This window comes from Lepisma saccharinum, chromosome 1 (genome assembly GCF_977018435.1).
Source record: "Lepisma saccharinum chromosome 1, izLepSacc3.1, whole genome shotgun sequence".
NCBI classification, from domain to species: domain Eukaryota; kingdom Metazoa; phylum Arthropoda; class Insecta; order Zygentoma; family Lepismatidae; genus Lepisma; species Lepisma saccharinum.
The window spans coordinates 47,000,068-47,021,261 of NC_139229.1; the positions used below are offsets into that span (position 1 = coordinate 47,000,068).

Sequence of the window (21,194 nt, forward strand, 5' to 3'; positions counted from 1 at the left end):
TTGCGATGTTTCTTCTTGTGTTACGTATGCTATTTATTTATTAATTCTATTTTACTTTTCTTTCCAAATTAATGTCATTTCGTGACTGCAAATCACTCCACAAATATAACTGTTTCCATCAATTCACGTACCGCCTTTCGAGACAAACAAATCTACATAATATATTCCAAAAGCTAACAAAGCCGCATTACTTTCATAAGAAAATTAGCACCGACATTGATCTCACTGCCATCTGTGTTTCTCATCCGTCTGGGGAACCAGTGTCTTGGGTCGTTTTCCACACTACGTTATTCGGGCGCTGTACTTCGACTTCGACATTGCCAGTTTTTGCAGCATACAAACGCCAAATTACGTTGTTTTACAAGGAGAGTGTTTGTCCTTCAAACATTATCCTTCCTTCCTCCCTTGGCATAAAGAAGACAGATTAAAGTCCGAAAGGAAAATGAAAAATTATTCGCCTTGTTATCTTCGTTGCTATGGAAACACGCTTGTTGCACAGTACAAAATCGAAAATGACAATGACGAGATTGGTGAACGGAGTGATTGATTCGTGATTTATGTTTTAATTAAAATATGTACTCGTGGTATGTTTGAAAGTTAATTATTTCTACATTTAGTTACTGAACGCTATTTTAGTAGTTTTGAATTTTTATTTTGGTAGCACGAACTTTCTTGACTTGTCCATTGTGCTGCCCGTTCTTTGCTTTTCTGAAAGCGTCGTTACTGATCGATGTAATTATAAACGCGATTTATTCATCATAGTGTTTAAATATTCACTTGTTTCCTTGTAATAAATATTTTCAAATGTGAAACATACTTGCTTTGTTATCAATTTTTTTTGTTTATTTATTTAGTGCATAAAAAGTGTCGGCCCAAGTTCCTTTTGTTTTATTGCGATTTCATCATGCTACGAATGCAATTTTTACATGGTTCGATTTCGATGTACGTCTGTTAACATATACTGCGGAATCTTAGCGATTACTTAAGGTTTAACATATACTGCGGAATCTTAGCGATTACTTAAGGTTTAACATATACTGCGGAATCTTAGCGATTACTTAAGGTTTTGTTCAATATATGCTTTCGTGGTTAGGTTAGCCAGGTTAGGTTTGGTTCCCTTAGCATTAAAATAAAGTCTCTAAATGCATTCTACTAAGGTTCAGATTTACTTATACATTCATTCCCACGCTTCTACGATATTTACTGTCGCTTGTCGACGGAGAATATCTTGTACATGAGAAATGCGTAAGGTAATTTTCAAGGTTTTTTTTTCAACATAAATAACTTTTGTTTCGAGTCCAAACAGTGCTCATTACTTTAAGGAAGGTTCAAATTTCATGTAACAATGATTTCCAAAATTCTACGATAATTAATATTTGTGCTAGGAGAAATCATAAAACAATCTGATCCGTTACCTATCATGTTATGATGCATATTCATTGTGAATTTTTTTTCAATTTTAACTACTGTTTAAATCTTTATGTATCTACGTTTCGGAGACTGATTCTGTCTCGGTCCTCAGGGTAGAATCAGTCTGTAAAATGTAGGTACGTAAAGATTTAAAACAGTGGTTAAAAAAAATAAATAAAAAAAAATGAATGAATGAATCACCACTCATCAGCTACAAAGGAGAATCATTCATATGTTTCTTACAAATATGAAAGCATACTCTTACAGCAGAGTCGATAATGTTGTTGATGGTCAAATACTCGCTAAAGGGATGAAAATTTACTTTGGCATGAATTTACAATACCGAACCACTCTCCAATTTCTATAAAATTTCGCCTACTTACTAATTTCGGTGTCCTGATGACGTATCTGTAATTCATATTTGGCGGTCACTTGTTAAAATTGTACATTTACGTGTAGAACTTGTAAAATAACCTTGCAATTTACCACGGTGATTGTCTATAGAAAGCAATTCGGAACCATCTTTCTTTCACAATTCGCTAAAGGTCTTCCTTTACGCACAACAATCTTGCTGAAGTCAGATGAGGAATGCCTACAAGGTTAGGTTAAGCCTGTTAGGTTAGGTTCCATTAGCATAAATACAAAGAAAAATTAATATTTTAGCTAAGAGAACTATACCTTGTTTTGCCTGTTGATTTCTTCATGTTGGGAAAATGGTGTCTTCCGTGGAGTTATTGTTCTTATGGTAGGGTTCCGTTACGTTAAGAAAACATAGTTTATTGAATTTTTCTCGATTTCCATACTTGACCGCCAATTATTACATGCAGATTCGTGATTAGGAGTTCACAATTAGTGAATAGGCAAAGTTTCATAGAAATTGGAGAGTGGTCCGGTATTGTAAACTCGGTCCTTTACTTTTCTTTTTTAAAAGATATATAAACCAAGTAACTATGTAACGGAGGTCACATGTTTGAGCTTGAAGTAAATGTTTGATCTCGCACAAACACCTTTGACTCGTTTATTTCGTAATTTTTTTACATTCGTTCTTACCGATTATGCATTGCGAAAGATACTTTAAGGTGTTATTTTGCTTTTGTCAAGAAAATAACTTCAATTTTTCACATTACGAGTATTTATTGTTCTTCCTTTTTTCGCTTCCGTAAGACATAATATGGCAAGCACAGCTTGACACGTCGTGGATCATGAGTGGGTATGCAGTGTTTCCAACCTTCTTCACCAAAAAATGCCCCACAAACCATTCACGGATAGCCCCAGAAACCATTCACGGAAGGCTAGGTTAGGTTCAGTTAGGCAAACATAGTTACAATTTGGAGTCGTATTTCATTTTTTCATCTTCTTGCATAACAACGGCATGGTTGGAAACACTGACAGGTGCAACATTCAGTTCACGTAAAGAAAGCTATTAACATCAACGGAAATTGTGCATCAGAAAGATACTACATACATGAATTTGCGGTCAAATAGATTGCACAATGGAAATAAAAATACATCCACAACCTTTAAACAATCTATAGAAACTCAATTTGGTAAATACTTTCTCCTGTAAAAATGAAGAAATGTATTTGTGCTAGATTGAACATTTACCGAGCTTGGTAATTCTTGCTAAATTTAATATTAGTTTTTAAAAGCATATAAGCATTTCGTTTTGCACATGCACATTGTGTGAACTGTGTAAATTATGATTTTGTTTAGCTTTTATTGAGTCTGACTGATTGAGATCTTTGAACCTACACATGAGCATACAATAGCATGACGAATTTTGGAAAGAAGTTAGTCATTGGGAATTATTCTTGTGTTTACGTTGTGTGGCCTTTTATGAAATATTTCATTGAAATCCGAAACAGAAGGGAAATTGTGGCAGTCCTTCACTGTAACCCTTTTTTTGTGTATGCAACACAGTTTTTTTTAGAACGCATAATCTCAGTATTGTAACCAACGTGGCCAAATATGTTACCGAAGTAAAATAATAGCATTATTCCGTCTCCCCAAAGGTTTTTTTATTAATATGTGTCCTCTGTTATGGATTCTATAAAACTCCGAGTTTCTATGTGTTGCTGTTTTGGATACAGTTTTTCAAGATAAAAGGGGTCTGGGTTTGATGGCCCAAGTTTCAATTGTTTAATTCCGAATTTATCATGGTGCACAGGTATTTTTTACATGGTTCGATTTCTTTGATGTCTGGGAACACATACTTTAAAGTCTTAGTGATTACTAACTGCACGTCTTTTCCCACCCCCATATACCAGGTGTGCTGGTTAATAATTCTTAATTTCATCGCTGGATGGCGCTGGAAGCAAGGGTTGGTGCACAGTCTCAACTGTTACGTCATTGTGTTGCCAGGACAGTACCTGTCAAAATGCCGTGGATGTGCAACCGAGTGCGAGTGATCGTGATATTGTCTTTGTGTGGGAAACATGTTGACCTTCATACCAAATAAGGAGCATGTGCTTGTGTCTTGCTTTTCTTGTTCAATCAAAAGAAAAACGCGAGTGAAAGCCATTGTATCCTTGTGGAAACATATGGTGACAATGTCCTAACGCAAGATGCGCATATGCATTGGTTTCGACGATTCAAAAGTGGTGATTTCGACTTGAAAGACAAAGATCACCCAGGCCAGCCGAAAAGATTCCAAGATGCTGAATTACAAGCACTGTTGGACGAAGACTATACGCAAACGCAACAACAACTGGCACAGAAGTTAAATGTTGGTCGCCAAACCATATCTGATCGTCTTCATGCCATGTAAAAGATCCAGAGGGCAGGAAAATGGGTCCCACATCATCTGCACGACAGACAAATGGAAAAGCAAAAAACGGTGTGTGAAGTGTTGCTTTCTCGGCATGAAAGAAAGTCTTTCTTGAATCGGATAGTGACTGAGGATGAAAAATGGATCTACTTCGAGAACCCAAAATGCAAAAAGTCATGGATTGACCCAGGACAACCTTCAACATAGACCGCAAAACCGAATCGCTTCGAAAGGAAGACAATGCTGTGCATTTGGTGGGATCAGAAAGGTGTGGTGTACCATGAGCTTCTGATACCAGGTGAAACAGTGAATGCTGTTCGCTACCATCAACAACTCATCAATTTGAACCATGAATTGATCGAGAAGCACCCAGATTGGGCGACAAGACACGGAAAAGTGATTTTGCAGCACGACAACACCTCATCAGACACAGCGAAAGGTGTCAGAAACACCATTTCTGGACTTGGCTGGGAATTCTTGCCCCACCCGCTATACTCACCAGACTTAGCCCCTTTGGACTACCACTTGTTTTCATCGATGTCTCACTCACTTTCCCAGCAACACTTCAACAATTACGAAGATGTCAAACAGTGGCTTGCTGACTGGATTACCTCAAAATGTGAACGATTTTTCTGGAAGGGCATCTACAATTTAATGGACAGATGGGCACAATGTATAGCTAACGATGGCGCATACTTTGAATAAAGCATTTGTTACCTTTCTCCCCAGATACACTTGTTTCCTTTCGGATCAATTAAGAATTATTAACCTTGTACTCTTATATGATCCTTTGTTTACAAACAACCATTTGACCTACTGCTACTGACATTTACTTCACATACATGGGGTGTGAAGGTTTATTTCGTCAGTAAACCTTTTGTTGTTAGGCTAGGTGGGTCAGGTTTAGGTTCTTAGCATTAAAATAATTCCACTAAATGCTATAAACATCTGTTCATGTAATATCTGGTGTCAAAGACAAAACTCCCTGGAGCCTTGCATGAACATCTGCAAACTCTTGTGTCTGAGTTGACTGGAAACCAAGAACGCCTGCTCATGCATGCTACATTTCAAATCATAATTTGTCTGGTAACTAATATTTAGTGCAGCTTTTAACTGTGCTAATTAGTATCTTCAAGCTTCATTAAACGTTCAGAACCATTTCTATAAAATTCTGAGTTGCTTTCTGTTGCTGTGTTGGAGGGACATGTCAGAGTTCCAAAGAGGGCAAATTGTTGGTGCTACATCAGTAACGGAGACTGCGAATATTGCAGGGTTGCTATACCGAAACCCTTGGCTGCCATCACAAATGACAAAAAGTGGGTTGACTGGTACCAGCAGTGCAAATCGTGGACATTGGACTATCTGAAATGTGTCGTGTTCTCGGATGAGTCTTCCTTCTGATATCTGGAAGAGTTTACATGTGGAGAAGTTCATCCGAAGCATACTAACCAGACTGCTTACTACCCAGAGTGAAACATGGTGGTCGATCCATGATAGTGTGGGGTGCAATATCATGGCAGACTTTGGCCCCACTCAGTGGCGGCAATTAGGGGTGGCAGTTGTCCCCCCCATTTTCGACACTTTTGTCCCTGCACTATGCTAAATCTTATCTACAAAGAGAAATGTACTGTCTTTGCGGTCACTAGTTTTGGAACCTTGCCCCCCCCCCCTTCCCGGTATTGGGACCCAATAGCTGCCACTGGCCCCACTGATCGTTCTAGAGGGACATGTCACTGCCAAGGACTATAGGCCCATTCTGGAGGACCATCTTAACCCTGTAGTGCAAATATTGTTCCTGGACGGTGGTGCAGTATTCCAGGATGATAATCGGTGCACTTATCGATGTGCTTCAGGAGGAATGTTTACAAATCCCTCTCACCACTGTGCAGGACCTCTATCGGTCCTTCCCCAGATGTGTTGCTTCTTGGCCCAACACCGTACTAACAAAGGTTAGTGTCTGCATTCCAGGTGTTTCAGTTTCAATGTCCACCACCTGTATGTAGAAATTTTAGCAAATTATGCAGGCTCAACTAGGACATGAATAGCTCTGACACTCATGTCATTGCTCTAGTGATAGCTACAATCAGATTTTGCTTCCTGTAATGCAATTATCACAGGAGCATGGTTGTCACCAGAAATTTTTGCAGAGGGCAGTCAGGCAATTGGTAAAACTTGAATAGTAGAAATAATAACAAAAATAATAATTATTATAAATTAATGATACTAAAAAGTAAAAAAAAGTAAAGTGCTCCCCTGTGCTTTGCACCATGCCATGAAGGTGTATAGTGGGTGTGGAGTAAGGGCCCCACACTTTCTTGATCATGGCCAAAGGTGGGGGTGATGTGATGAGCACCACATCCCTGGTCACCTTTACCCCCAGAGTTACCTCCAGGTACCCACTTTATACGATGCTGGAGCCACTTGAACAGGTGGAAAAAAATCCCGGTTCTCCCCAGCCGGGGATTGAACCCGGGGGTCTCGCATGGTAGTCAGACACCATAACGACTGAGCTACCGTGGCTACCAAAATAATACTAACAATTATTATATGCTTGAGGAAACGTTTCTGCTCTATCCACCAAAAAGAATATCATTTTACACAGCTAATGTACTGAACCCGAGAACACCTGTTCTAACTTAATATGTGTATTTTTCTTATTATGCACATTGCTTTTCTTCTACTTTTGGCTAATTATGAGGATTAATGATAATTAGATGAAATGGACACTCAAAAGAACACACATATCCAGGCTGAGATTTGATTGGTTTGCTTTATTTTATTTCCCTGACATCGAGGCTGAGATTTGAACCTGGAACAGGGTTCTTACTGACTGACTTAGAAATCCAGGAAAGTCAGGGAGGACTGATAAACGTCATTGAAAAGTCAGAATAATTAGATGGTTTTGTGATTGCCAGAATGAGAAAGAAAAAAAAAACATTTCATAATGATTTGCAAGAAAAATTTTGATTGTAGATATTTCATGTATTTTTTTTTAAGTTGAAGGCTTAACATTTATGTATTAGTATGTTAAAGCATTATAAAATGTCCTGGTAAGCTATTTGAAGATAGCTTCGAAACCTGGGCAAGTTATGGAGATCATGAGTCTCCTGTTTAGCCATCAGGACAACTAGACATCTTAAATTAAACAATGATGTATCATTTTAGTTGCCAGACTTATAATATTAATTACATTGGCTTTACTTACAAGAAAACTGTATTTTTCCAAACGTGGTATGACATCAGATTTATTTTTTCTCATTTCAGTTCTATAAGTAAAGCTTTGAGTCCATAGTGGAATATGGAGGAGTTGGCAGAGCCTGAAAGCGAAGGTGAATCGGAGCTAGACCCAGAATCCCTCCCGCCTGGATTTGATTTCGTGTTTGACCTCGAGAGAGAAGGGGAAGGCGAAGGAGAAGATGAATCTGATTGTGGAGGGGACTTGAGAATAGAATGGTTGAAACATAAAGTAATGATTGCTCTTCAAGAAGATGATCCCAGTTTGTTTTCTCAGTTGCTGCATGAGAATGATGATGAAGTACTCGACAAAATGTCTGATTTTCTAAATGCTGAGGTGCAATCAACAAATGCATCTGAAGACAGAATTATGTTTATTTATAAAGAAATCCGAACAGAGATACGAGAACGTGAAGTGATTATAGAACCTCCTCCAGGTAATTACTAAGCATAAACTTTTATTGTTTGTTTAAATCATAAAATTACTGATCTAGAGGATGTATCTGAAGCATATCTTACCTGCACATTCTCTCTACCTTTGTATGCTGTGAAATGTTATCAACTGCATGTTGTTGATGGATCATGACCAACCTGAAAAAAACCTTAATATTATTTTTTAATATACTATTAATGATTATTACTACATGTGTGTCTAATTACAAATGATCCAAGCAAAAGTTATTTTAACTGGAACATTTCAACTTTACTCACAAAACTAATTAGTGTTAAACATAATGTTTCTTGTTTCATTTGTAATTAGAACGAAGTGTAGTGAGATTGTCAAGCAATGCACACTATCAAGGAAGAATTTATAATAACTGTATAACACAGGCAAGTTATTTACAAACTAACTTACTACATGTGCTGAGAGCTGTCATGGTTTTATCATTGCTGTAGAGCATTTGTTGATGAACAAATATTCCATTGCTGATTCAATTAACACATGTATCAGAAATGGAGTGTTATTGCATGAAAGCCAACTAGTGTGGTTTCTCTTAACATTCTTCTTCTTCTTCTTCATGCCCCTCACCGCTGGAATGGTAGCAGTCTTGGGCAACGGTCTGAGAACATTGAGGGCTATAATTTCGCGCACTAATAGAAACAGCACACTATTGGTTTACACTTCACTTCACTGTCACTATACTACAGTAATGATGAGGGAAGGAATCAAAAGCGAAGGTCGCACTGTCGTGCAAATCCATAGAGAATCCACATTATAGAGGGGGAAGGAGATGAAAGTAGAGTGGGCAAGGAGAAGGGGAAAGCAACCTTTTGTCGAAGGAGTCTGTGGAGGAGTGCCTGTCGTTGTGTGTTCCATAGCGGGCATTGGAAAAATAAGTGGGTGGGGGTTTGTTTATGTTCTCCGCAGGTGCAATTGGGAGAGGGGGTTTGATGAATTCGTGCCAGATGCTCGTTTGTGGTCACGTGTCCCGTTCTAAGGCGTAGGATACAGGTGATCACTTCACGAGGCATTTTTAAATGATGAAACCAGGGTCGAATAGGGAGTTTATCATAGAACCATTTGTAAGTAGTGGTTTTTGCCACTGCGTCATGAACCCAATTTTCCCACTGAGAGTGGATTTTTTTTTTGACCCGTGGGAGAAGATCCGTATAGGCAAGTCGGATAGGAGAGGGGAGAGGAACGTCCACAGCTGTTTTGGCATAATGATCCACAAGGTCTTGATGGGGATTAAGATTGCTATGTGCTTTGACATAGGTAAACTGTACGCGTTGGGCTTTGTTTTGGAGGTGAAAGTACTCTTGTAAAATTAAAATGGGAAAGAGTTGCAACCGGTAAGCATCCTTACCACAACGAGCGATCGTGAATAATACGCTGAGGGCATCTGTGAGAATTAAAGTTTGCGTGTATTGTGCTTCACGAGCATGGATCAAGGCCTGGTAAATGGCATAGCACTCTGCCGAGTAAATAGACGCTTCTGGCGATAAGGAAAATTGTCGGACAACATTGTATTGAGGGACATAAAAGGCACATCCAACGCGGTCGGCATTTTTGGATCCGTCTGTGTAGATAAAAGTATGGTCGGGCCAGAGTTCTTTGTAATATTCGTGGCGACCGAAATCTGTAAAGTTAATATTAGGGAGAGGGGCGGTGAGTATTGGTAAAGTGTATATCAAAGGGGATGTAAATGTAAAGCTGAGATGGTAGGCGTCGCGATCAATATTATAGCAAGATAAAAAGAAAAGCCGAGGGCGAAAGCGATCGTGAGTTAAATTTGCTTCCAGTTGGCGTTGAATAGCGAACTCGGTATTGAAGGGATGAGGGTGTCGTTCCCATGTTTTCAAGATGTATTTCGTGGTAGAATATTGATATCGGAATGAGAGGGGCGGTTCAGTACTCTCTCCATAGACGCTTACATTGGGACTAGATGCCATTAGTCCGAGGCAAAGGCGGAGTGCCTGACGTTGTAAGATATCCATTTTTTGGAGCCAGCGATCAGGCATCGCTCCCAATACGGGCGCCGAATAGTCAAAAAGTGAGCGAAAGCAATTCTTATAAAATAATAGCATAATGGAGGGGTGGCCCCCCCATTTGGTAGTGACAAGCCCTTTCAGAATGTTAATCAATTTTTTCCCTCTGGTGATCAAATATTGAAGATGTGGTTGCCAAGTTAATTTACGGTCGAAGTGAATACCTAAGTATTTACACGTTTGGACCACCGGAATGTGATGTAAATGAGTTAATGTATTGGGATAGCGAGTGAGCATATACGGATTGAAAATGATAATCTGAGATTTCTCCGAGGAAAATGATAAGCCGCGGAGCGCTAATTGATCACGTATTTGAAGGATGAATTTGCGGATGTCTAAGATGCCGCGAGTGGCATCTGATGTGCTATTATAAAAACAAAAATCGTCAGCATATTGAAGGATATGATGAGTAGAATTTGGTGTTTGATGCAAGTATTGTGTATATATATTGAAAAGAATTGGGCTGAGTGGAGAGCCTTGGGGGACACCACTCCGTATTAGTCGTGGTCCCGTAACGTTATGGGGGAACCAAAAAACCAATATTCGTTCGTGATATAAATGCCATATTAAATGAGCTACCACCGGATGAATGTGAAGATTAGCTAGAATTTGGTAGAGTATGGGAATTTGGACCGAGTCGTAAGCGTGAGCAACATCTATGAATAAGCTAAAGCAGTATTGTCGTAAGAGTTGGCTATTCTGGAGTGCCACTGTGAGGGTACATATAGCGTCTTGGCTTCCAAGCCCGGTACGGAATCCCATTTGAGAGGGAGGAAAAAAATTGCGTTTCTCTAAATTCCACGTTATTCGGTGTTGTAAAGTTTTTTCGAATAATTTAGCCATTACTGGTATAAGAACAATGGGGCGGTAGGATGTGGCATGGGTAGCTGGTTTAGTCGGTTTTAATATTGGAATGACAACATGTTGAGTCCAACCTCGCGGGATTTTACCCCTACGATAAACAGAGTTGAAGATTGCCGTGAGGATATTAAGTCCTTGTTCAGGGAGGTGTTTGAGGGTGTCGTAAGTTATGCCATCATATCCTGGGGCGGTAGAGGGGGTATTCTCTAGGATATGTTGAAGTTCCGATATTATAACAGCGGGGAAATCTGCTGTGAATGAAATGTTTGTCTGGGCTAGAGATGGGGGAGGTAGGGTGACCGTAGGAGGTGTTAGGAGGTCCATAAATTCGGCTTCCCAGGCATTATTAATCGGTCGGGGGCGAGGAACATGGGGGTGTCGTAAAGAGTTAAATTTGCGCCAAATGACTCCTATGGGGAGAGTCACATCAAGGGACTGACAGAAAAGTTTCCATGCCGGTCGTTTGGCTTTGGTATATGTATTTTTGGCGAGCGTCTGAAGTTTGTGGAGCTCCTGCCATGTTTCGGGCGTGGGGTGTTTAGCATAGAGTTTTGTGAGTGCTATTTTTTTTTTTTTGATGGCGGCACACTGATTGTTCCACCAATGAATCTTAGGAAATCGATCGTTGGAAAAGAATTTTTGGCGCGTACCGCTCCGGTCAAGTGCTATCGTAATCATATGGAGGAATGTGGTATATGTCATTGTCCGGTGGGAGGGTATATCGTCCGTATAGTATAATTTGAGAAAATAAGAGCGAAAGGTTTTCCAATTAATAGACTCACGTGTCCATCGACGGACAGGAATGTCAGTCACGCCTGTTTTCGAAAAGTTATTGGGTAAACAAATAAATATCGGCGTGTGATCACTCCCTCGTAAGTCGATATCGTTGGTCCAGTTAATATGAGAAAAAAGGTGTGGAGACACTAATGTTAAATCGATAGCAGTCGGACGGGAGCCATTGGGTGGATAGTGGGTGGGGGTACCGTCATTCATTATAATGAAGTCGTTCGCAAGGATCCAATTTTCTATGGTGTAACCTAATCTATCGGTCAGGACATTGCCCCACAGCTGGTGATGGCTATTGAAATCACCGGTTATGAGATAGGGTCCTGGGAGTAAGGTGAGGAGGTCAGTGAGGGTGGATAAAGGGATGTTCTGCGAAAGGTGGTGGGGAGGAATATAAAGGGAGAGGAGAGTGAATAGGTGTTGATGAAAATGAATGCGGACAGCAACAATTTCGACGTTATACTGGTGAATTAAAGGATGAGAGGAGGGGAGAGGGAGGGGGGAATGTGGGAGATTTTCGTGTACGTAAATCGCAACACCTCGTTGTGTTGCGGGGAAAGGGGGACCATAAGAGATGAAGTGTGGTAATCTGTAGTTCTCATAGCGAGTTCCTTTCACCTCTTGTAAACTAAGGAGATGCGGTTTATGATCCGCCACAAGTTGCTGTAATTTGCATTTTCTTGCCGAAAAGCTGCGGACGTTCCATTGGATAATGACAGGAAAGGACATGGAGGAGGAGTAAATAAAGAGAAGAGAGGAAAAGAAAAATGAAAAAGACTCGTGAAGGCGGTCTATACCGGGACGGGTTAGCGACCCGATATAATAGAGAGTAAATGGGACGTGAGATCTTGTATTTTGCGGAGTAATTGTTCTTGTTCTTGGAAATCTTGGATTTTAATGGCCAAATTCCAGAGGTTTGGAATAAGGTCCAGTAGAGAATTGTAAAGAATTTGGTGGTCGCTAGAGAATGGCTTAGGGTCATGACGGGTTCGATGGTTGTCGTGGGACGGGAGACTTGTGTCTGGTATAGGGGTAGGAAGCGGAAGCTGCGGGTTCCGCGGCCTTGGAGCTATCGGGGGAACTGCCCGTTTTCCTACGGGCAATGAAGGGCAAATTTCATCCTCCGAAGTGGGGCTACTGTATGAGGAAATACAAGAGTGATCACCCCGTGGTTGAGAAATTTTAGTTTTCTGTCGTCGGTGAGATAAATGTTCCCGGCGTGCCGAGGTCGTTTTGGGAACGGGCCTATGGGGATTGTTGTTTGGAGTACAGACCAGTTCCACAGGTCTGCGATTGGCACGATTTCCTGGAGCGGATTGCAAAGTTTCTGGTTGATTACAGGAACTTAATGGATGGAAGGGATTATCCCAAACACTATGGGAAACACCAAGCTGGTTTGCCAGTGTAGAATTACGATGAGTCAGCGTGGGGAAGTCCCGTTTGTTGAACTGAGGATTGAGGATATCATCCCTCGTGAAGGGAGGGGTATAGGTTCCAGCAATTTTATCTTTAGCCTCATGATAAGAAATATTCTCCTCCGCCATTCTAGTTTGGATGTGTTGTTCTCTTTGCCAAATGGCACAGGTTCGGTCAAGTGCCCCATGTGGGCCCTTACAATTTATACACAAAGGAGCGTTGGTACAACCGTCCCCATGACTTTCCTGTCCACAAGTTGGACACAGGGGTTTTGATCTGCACTGGACGTGCGAATGACTATAACGGAAGCAAGATTTGCACTGAAGGACAGCCCGCACACGCGGTTTGACCGTGAATAGTTCACTATTAATAAGCACTTTTTCCGGTAAAAATTTTCCATGAAAGGTCAAACAAATCAATTTAGTGTCGACTAAGGTGGAGGAGCCATCTCCTTTCCAGATTTTTTTTTTCAATCGTTTGGCACATATGACACGAAATGGAGAATCAATACCATCTAAAATATCCTGTTCGGAGACGTCAAAGTCAATTCCATAGACCAAGCCCTCCCTTTCAATTAGACTTTGTGGGATTTTAGCTCTGACACCTAGTGAGTCTAAGAAGGTAGTATTTCGGATGAGATTGTTTGCATGGTCAGCTGTTTGTAACGTAACCCGCACTCGATTCCGTCCACATTGTTCTACTAAGCTGATGGGAATTTCAGCCTTTCGAAACTTATTGCCAATGCTGCCTCCAGACAGTTTGCCAATATTTTGGTTAATTCCGTCCAAAAGGACGACATAGGGTCCTGGTATCTCTGACGAATACCATAAAGTTGGTTGGCGTCTTTCAGGTTGTGAGGGGTGGAACACTTTGTCCTGAACATTGTTCTCAGTACTCACCTCGTCCAGAGTCCTTTTACCTTTCCTTTTGTCTATATCAATCATTGATATATCATCGTCTTGAAGTGGAGGATTTAACTCGGGGGTCGCTAAATTTACCAATCCTTCTGCCGCTGTTCGTTCTCGTTCTTCGAACATGTCGACGTTGTTGGAGTGGGCCGGCGTGCACTCTCCCGACTAATAGTTTCATCATCATAAAAACAATGCATCATTATGAAGGAGAACTGACACATGATAGCAAATTGTGGTTTCCATGCCAATGCGTTGCAGAGAAGCAATAATGATGCATTGTTTTTATGATGATGAAACTATTAGTCGGGAGAGTGCACCATAGCAAAATACATAAGAAACGAGGTGGGAGGGAGGAACAGAACACTTTTATATCATTAATCAACCTTCAATCAAATTTTGTTTAGATATTAACATATTTAAATGGATTTCATGACTTTTTAAATAGTAGCATCTTAAACTTATGTTTTGTATGTTGTGAATATATACAGGGTGGGAAATAACCTTTTGCTAGGGGTCTGCAGGAAAAAGTAACAACAATTAAGAAATTATGGTAATACCAAATGTTTACTACGACAATTGTGGTTACAAAAACAAAATTAAAAGTTAGTTCACGACAAAGCACCTTGCTTCAAGGCAAATGCTAAAACCAAGACCTTCTTCGGCGAAGTGGCATTCACTTCTTCAGCAGTTCTGAATGGCCGGGTGCATCACCGGACCTGAATGCAGCGGAGCACTTTGAGGCTATTCTGAAGGACGCAGTTGAGTCCTTGATGATAGTGGAACACGGACCGGACCGCTATTCCCGGCCAACACTCCTTGCACATCTGGAACAAGTCCTCCGTGACATGGAATGGAATACGGACTGTTTGCGAATCTTCTGAGCTCCTACCCTGATCATCTTCGTGATGTGAGAGAAGCAAACTGCGGACATACTAACTTTCTATTTTGTTTTTGTAACCACAATTGTCGTTGTAAACATTTGGTATTACCATAATTTCTTAATTGTTGTTACTTTTTACTGTGGACCCCTAGCAAAAGGTTATTTCCCACCCTGTAGTTTCCTACAACTTCATAGGGCCTCTCGCTGCTGTAGTAGTAACGTTGTTGTCTTGTTGTCATGGGATCCCATTTGATACCCTTTAGAGGCACATAGTGATTCAGATGCCTCTTTAAACTGTAGGTCCAGTCTCGCTTAGGCTGTCTGTGCATAAAGTGGACTTAAAAGCTCCATTTTAACATGTTCAACATACCAAATTTTGTTTTCCACTAGTACAAAAATAAATAAGTAATTTTTGAAAATTTCACCATTTTAATATTTAGGTATCATACTTACTGTAAGTTTTCTACCTTCAGAGATAAAGTTCTCCAAGCCAACCATTCGCTCTGATTTTTCAAAATTCTACATTTGAACACATTCTGTTTCACATAGTCAACAAAATTGAAAATTTCCATTTTTTACCTTCAGAAATCAAAAGAAAATGTAATATGATAGCCATATCTACTTCTGATATAATAAAACACTGCAATTTGATCATATTTGGATAGACTTAAGAAAACAGTGTATCTAATTTTAGTTTCCGATCTTCAGAAATTTTTAAAAATATATACCAATATGAGGAGCATCTTGTTCTGATTTTCAGAAATCCCATTGGAAAATTTATACAGGTTTTCTGAGAATGAAAGGTGGGGTTTGTTGAGGTTATTGTGAAAAATATATTACACACTATACCTTGAAAGTTGTTTTAATAGATTCAGCAAATCAAATAGTTTCTCCACATGTACAGGGTGGCCCTGGAGCCCGTTTGAAGCATCGGATTGTGGTGAAACTTGGTAAAGATGCTACGGAGACTATGGGGAAGCGAATGCCGACGAATAAAAAGGTTCAAATTTTCACCACCAGGTAGCACTGAGGCACTGTAGTAACAACAACCTGTAATTTGAATTTATGTCAGTACAGGAGTGTTCACTATATGCCCCTTCAACATGAATGTTACTTTGGAAACATAATACACTATTATCAATGATTGATTATTATTGATTTGCTTATTTTACTTCACTTTTTGTGCCCCTATTGACTAAGTTGCGAAGATGGAGATGAGTTATGACATAATGAGTGGACACTCACAGACATCCATGCCCAGGCCGGGATTCAAACCCGGGAATCTTGGCATTGTAGCATGATGTGCTAACCACTCTGCCACGGAGGCCAGCAGTGTTATCAATGGTGTCACGAAGCATTTCCTGGGATGTTGTTCACTGTGCATCAGGTTTCAGCACCACATTTCAACGTGGTGGTGAAAAATTGAACTATTTATTTTCTCATCAGCATTCACTTACCCATCATCTACCAAGTTTCACCACAATCCGATGTGCCATACAGGCTCCAGAGGCCTCTGAAATGGGCAATTATAATTGTGGCCACATGGTATTGACAGTTCTACAAGGGTAAAAATTACACTCTGCATTGTGTGCTACGAGGATGTAGGAGGATATGTGATGTAATAATAATAATAATATATATATATACCTTTATATATATATATATCTTTATTTAGCTGGCGAGGTTCAGCATATGCTGTTCTGCCACCTAATTCTTGTCGGAATACAGTCTATAGTTTACACACATTTACTACAAACAGTACATATATCCAATAGCAAAAAAAAGGAAACAAAAATAATAAAAAACATGAAATAACAAATTGTGGACAATTTGAAATCAAATTAGGACTACAAACTGTCAACATACAATTAAGGAGTGTATGTATACATGTAAAACTAATACTAAATAAATACTAAATACTAAACACACTTATATATATATTTCTATATATGTAGAAACACACACACAAACATAGTATGTTCTATGTTTACAATTACTGGGCACTTATACCTGTTAAAGGAGGTGTTCAAAGTGTCATCCTTGCATCTGGATGCAGTACTGTACGCGATTCCACATTGAGTTTCGAATTCTTTCGAACACCCCCGGATCATTTCGGAATTGGTCACAAGCATGTCCAATTATCTGTTCCTGTTCTTCAACCATGTCAATGGGAGTGTTGTACACTACGCTTTTGAGGTGACCCCAGACACAAAAATCCAAGGGATTTAGATCTAGTGACCTTAGAGGCCACGGTACAGCCCTGACTCGACCTCTTCATCTTTGATAATATCGGCATGTTAGATGTCGTCCCACAGCAGCAGCAAAAATGCCGGTGCTCCATCATGCATGTACCACATACTCTGACGTGGATTAAGTGGAACGTCCTCAAGCAATCCTGGAAGATCATGCAGCAAAAACCGAAGGTACCTCAGTCCATTGAGTCTTCTTGGAAGAATGTGTGCTCCAATGAGACTATCACCCCTAACCACACATTCAATGAGAAACGTTGCTGATGTGGTGCCTCATGAACAGAATGTGTGTTTAGTACACTCCAAACATGAGAATTATGAAAATTAGAAATACCATCACGTGTGAACCCCACTTTGTCTGTAAATAAAATGTTACTTGCAAAACGAGGTTGTTGTTGCATCCACTGACAAAATGTCACTCTAGGAACACAATCCGTATCACTGAGACACTGAACTCATTGGAAGTGGTAAGGGTAGAGTGAATTTCGATGTAAAATTCTCCATACACTACTGCGGCTTACTGGCACTTGTTCAGGAATTCTCCTCGTCGAGGTTCGTGGAGAGTGTTCTACTGCTTCCAACACCATGTCCTCAACTTGGTGTAATGTGTGCAGGTCTACCTGCTCTCCTACCATATTCGAAGCTCCCATGTTCTTTGAGGCGCTGATGTACCCTAGTAAATGTGGGACACTCGGGGTGCTTTCGAGCAGGGTATGTTTCTTGGTATAAGCGTGTAGCCTCCCATGCATTGTCGTTAGCCAAACCATATACAAAATGTATATCCGCATACTCTTCATTGCTGTAAGGTTCCATTTTCACTACTCAGTCCAGCACAACTGACGTGACTCCCACAGCACAATTAGACTGTGTACTGATTGTATCCATACAACGTCACCTCTCAGAAATGTTCTGTTTGATTGCAACGCCACAACTCGGATATGTTCTGTTTGATTACTATGCCACCTCTCGGAAATATTCTGTTTTGTAAACAAAGAGCAAACCTCGGACCGCGCAGGGAGTAATAACATATTCACACACATTGTTAGCATTTTCCCAACTAGGACAACGTTTACAAACAATGAAGTCAGTGGCAGCTTATAACCACACATTCACAATTATCTCGAAAATGGCTCGTTTGCAGACCCATGTTTACTGAGACTTTTTTGCTTCTATTATCGTGTACTTTCACCTGTGTCAGTTTGCGCTATTACTTATGAGACACCCTATATATATATATTATAATATATAATAATATATTTTTATTAGTAAATAGCACACAAAATTATAGTTACTCACATCTTTTGCATGCTTGTAGCTCTGAAGAGTTGTTCATTAGCAGGGCCCATTTGTTGATGCCGAACAAATGTTCCATTGCTGATTCAAGTAAAATATGTACCAGAAATGGAACACTTGTTGTGCAATATTTCAATATGAAAATAGAAAATGTTTCATTGAGATTTCCATGGTAACAAGCTGCAGAGAAACAACAATGGAGACTTGTTTTTCATGAGAAAGAATTATGGTTTTCTACACAGTTTTTTTTTAATCATAACTGATTTGGGCTACCTTCCTGGTACCTGGTGAAATCTATCACGATCAGAAATCTGCATGGAAAATGAACTGTAAGTGGATTTGCTGTTACTCATAGACACCATTATTTTCAATAAAATTTGGAATAAAATTTCTTCATCCATAAAAATGAAATTTCACATCATTTTAGTTTGTTTTCAAAAAATTTAAACTTTGTTGCAATTTTTTAAAATCAGAAATAGAGAAACTGAGAGTTCTACAATTTAGTTCTTGGAGGGACATAAAGGACTAAAAGCTTCGAGGGTTCTACATTTTCCAATTTTTAATTTTTCAAATTTTGTTGCCCAATTTCTTTATTAGGATTCCAGATAAAATGATTTATTTTGTCAAGAAGTATCTGGGACAAAGAGAGCACTGAACAAGCAAAACAAGTAAATGTGGTACCATGTGAAACTATTGACACTCTTTTAAATTATCATTATTGATAGTTTGCAAAGAAATATATCTACAAAATGAAATTAGGATTATATGTAGCTGCTCAAGAAGAGTGAAAATCATTTAATTTTCTGTCCAATTTTTTAACAAATCATTAAGGAGAAGGAAGGATAAAGGTGCTGAAGCATGAAATAAGAAGTAAAAAGGGGATAAATGTACTAATCTCATGAAAAGGTGCAACAAAGTGTGCTCATTTTACTTGATTTGATGTCTTCAAATACATATCTCAAACGATCGGCATGAAAACAGCTATATTTTTGGAAAGGTGCTGCACCTTAAAATCCGTTCCCTAATGATTTTACAGCATCTATATTAAGAAACATAAAAGGAATTGTTCAGTATTGATTATTATTATACTGTTAGCCATGGTGTTCTATTATTTAAAAAAAGATGTGCATAGTTTTTACAACTTTGTACTATTAAAAATAACATTATTGATGATTCTCTGTATGCTGTAATAATTGTGCTCAACAGAACAGAGAAATTTGTAATGCCAAATGCACATTTTGAACTTTTTGTCAAAGCTTAACTTTATCTTAGTGAGCATTGCTACAGTTAAGAAACAAAAGTTTATTTTTTGTTGCAGTGGTATACTGTGCATAATTGGGGGGGGGGGGGCAAAATTAATATGTATTTTTTCATGCACCTCCTCATCAAACAGATGGAGGGGGTTGCATTGAATTTAATTTGATTAACAGTGCCTAAAAATAATCTTGTCCCAGCTGCAGATCTGAGTGGCTCTGCTGGTTATTGGGATGGAAATATCCTGATTTTTTTGTTGCCTTATTCAGACTTTCTTCCTCATTATAAAAATCACTGCAGATACATATACATAATTAAATTAATTGTAATTTTCATTAGTTCAATTGTGAGAAAAGAAAGTTGAACTAAAATTTATACACACACACATATATATATAATTATCTTCTTATAAATAATTACAACCCCCTATTTATTTTTGCTCTTTTACTTATAATACTCCAGAAATTCGGTTAAAATTGAAATTTCCAAAGCATATGAAAATTTATTTCAGTGTGGAAACATAGTCTGGTGCATTATCGTAATTCAAATCTTCATGGTTTCAGTTTTGGGGTTGTTTCCCTTACTTCTATTTTTGTTAATTTATATAGTTTTTCTACCCTATGGGTTAATCTTAATGATGAGAACGATGGCCTAATGAAATTGGTGACGGAACAAACAGAATGATACATCAATGCCTGGCAAGTTTTTGAATCGTAGACCTCTGACTTGTAGCAAATTATGGAGGCTGGTGGGGGAGAAGGACAAAAGAAGGGGTGAAACAGATTAGAACAGAAAGGCAGAGTAGTGATTTTATACCCTCCCATGATGCCTGTCACAACTGGCAGGTTTTTAGAAAAGAAAGAGTATCAAGTCCCAATTGCATACTATGGTAGCCTTAATTGCAACATATTAGTAAGATTTCCAGCATGAATATATATATATATATATATATATATATATATATATATATTATTAACTTTTCAATATTTAACCCTTCGTTGGTTGCACCTGGAAAAGTAACACCATTCGCCATGGTGTGTGTGAGATACTAGTATGGTTTTTCTAATATATTAATGTTTACTTGTAATTTTCACTTTATTTTAATTTAGTTGTACATATAACAATTCTTAAACAATTTTAAAATTTTTCTTTAGCACTGCATATAATATTTATTGTCACCTTACAAACATTTATTTCTATCTGTCACTTTGTGCTTCATTTCAGTCAGCACCACATTCCAGTTCAGTCTGAATTTACTCTACAGTATCACAACCTCTGACAGATCCTTTATCACTGACATCATTGTCTTCACTGCATTCACCATCACTGTTGCAGAGCATGTAGCAAACAGCATATTTTCTGGAAACAAATGATCCATTTTGCAAGCAGACTGTGCTGCCACTAACCCAAATGAAATCAGCTGCTCTGTATCTCACAGATACCTACAGCTTACTAAGCTCAGATATGAAGGGGCACTGGCCAAAGACTGCACTCCTCTGTGTACTCTATGTCTGTATTCAAACAAAGAGAGAAGAAGCTAATGATAAGCTTAGAACTGCACGCCTAATCGCTTCCAATAAAGTAAACAATTTTAGTTGCATATATCTCAGAGATACGGCATCACCGATGTATGGTTAACCTTT

General features: G+C 39.0%; 1 protein-coding gene across 1 annotated transcript in view; it reads left to right on the forward strand.

Moving 5' to 3' along the window:
- Positions 1–498: 498 nt before the first annotated feature.
- Positions 499–21,194, forward strand: part of Dhc98D (Dynein heavy chain at 89D) — a 519,777-nt gene continuing 499,081 nt past the window's right edge. Inside the window, exons 1-2 of the mRNA XM_083131330.1 lie at positions 499–584; positions 7,442–7,848. Of these exons, the coding sequence (XP_082987456.1) occupies positions 7,476–7,848 (373 nt within the window). The 5' untranslated portion in view covers positions 499–584; positions 7,442–7,475. The remainder of the gene's footprint in view (positions 585–7,441; positions 7,849–21,194) is intronic.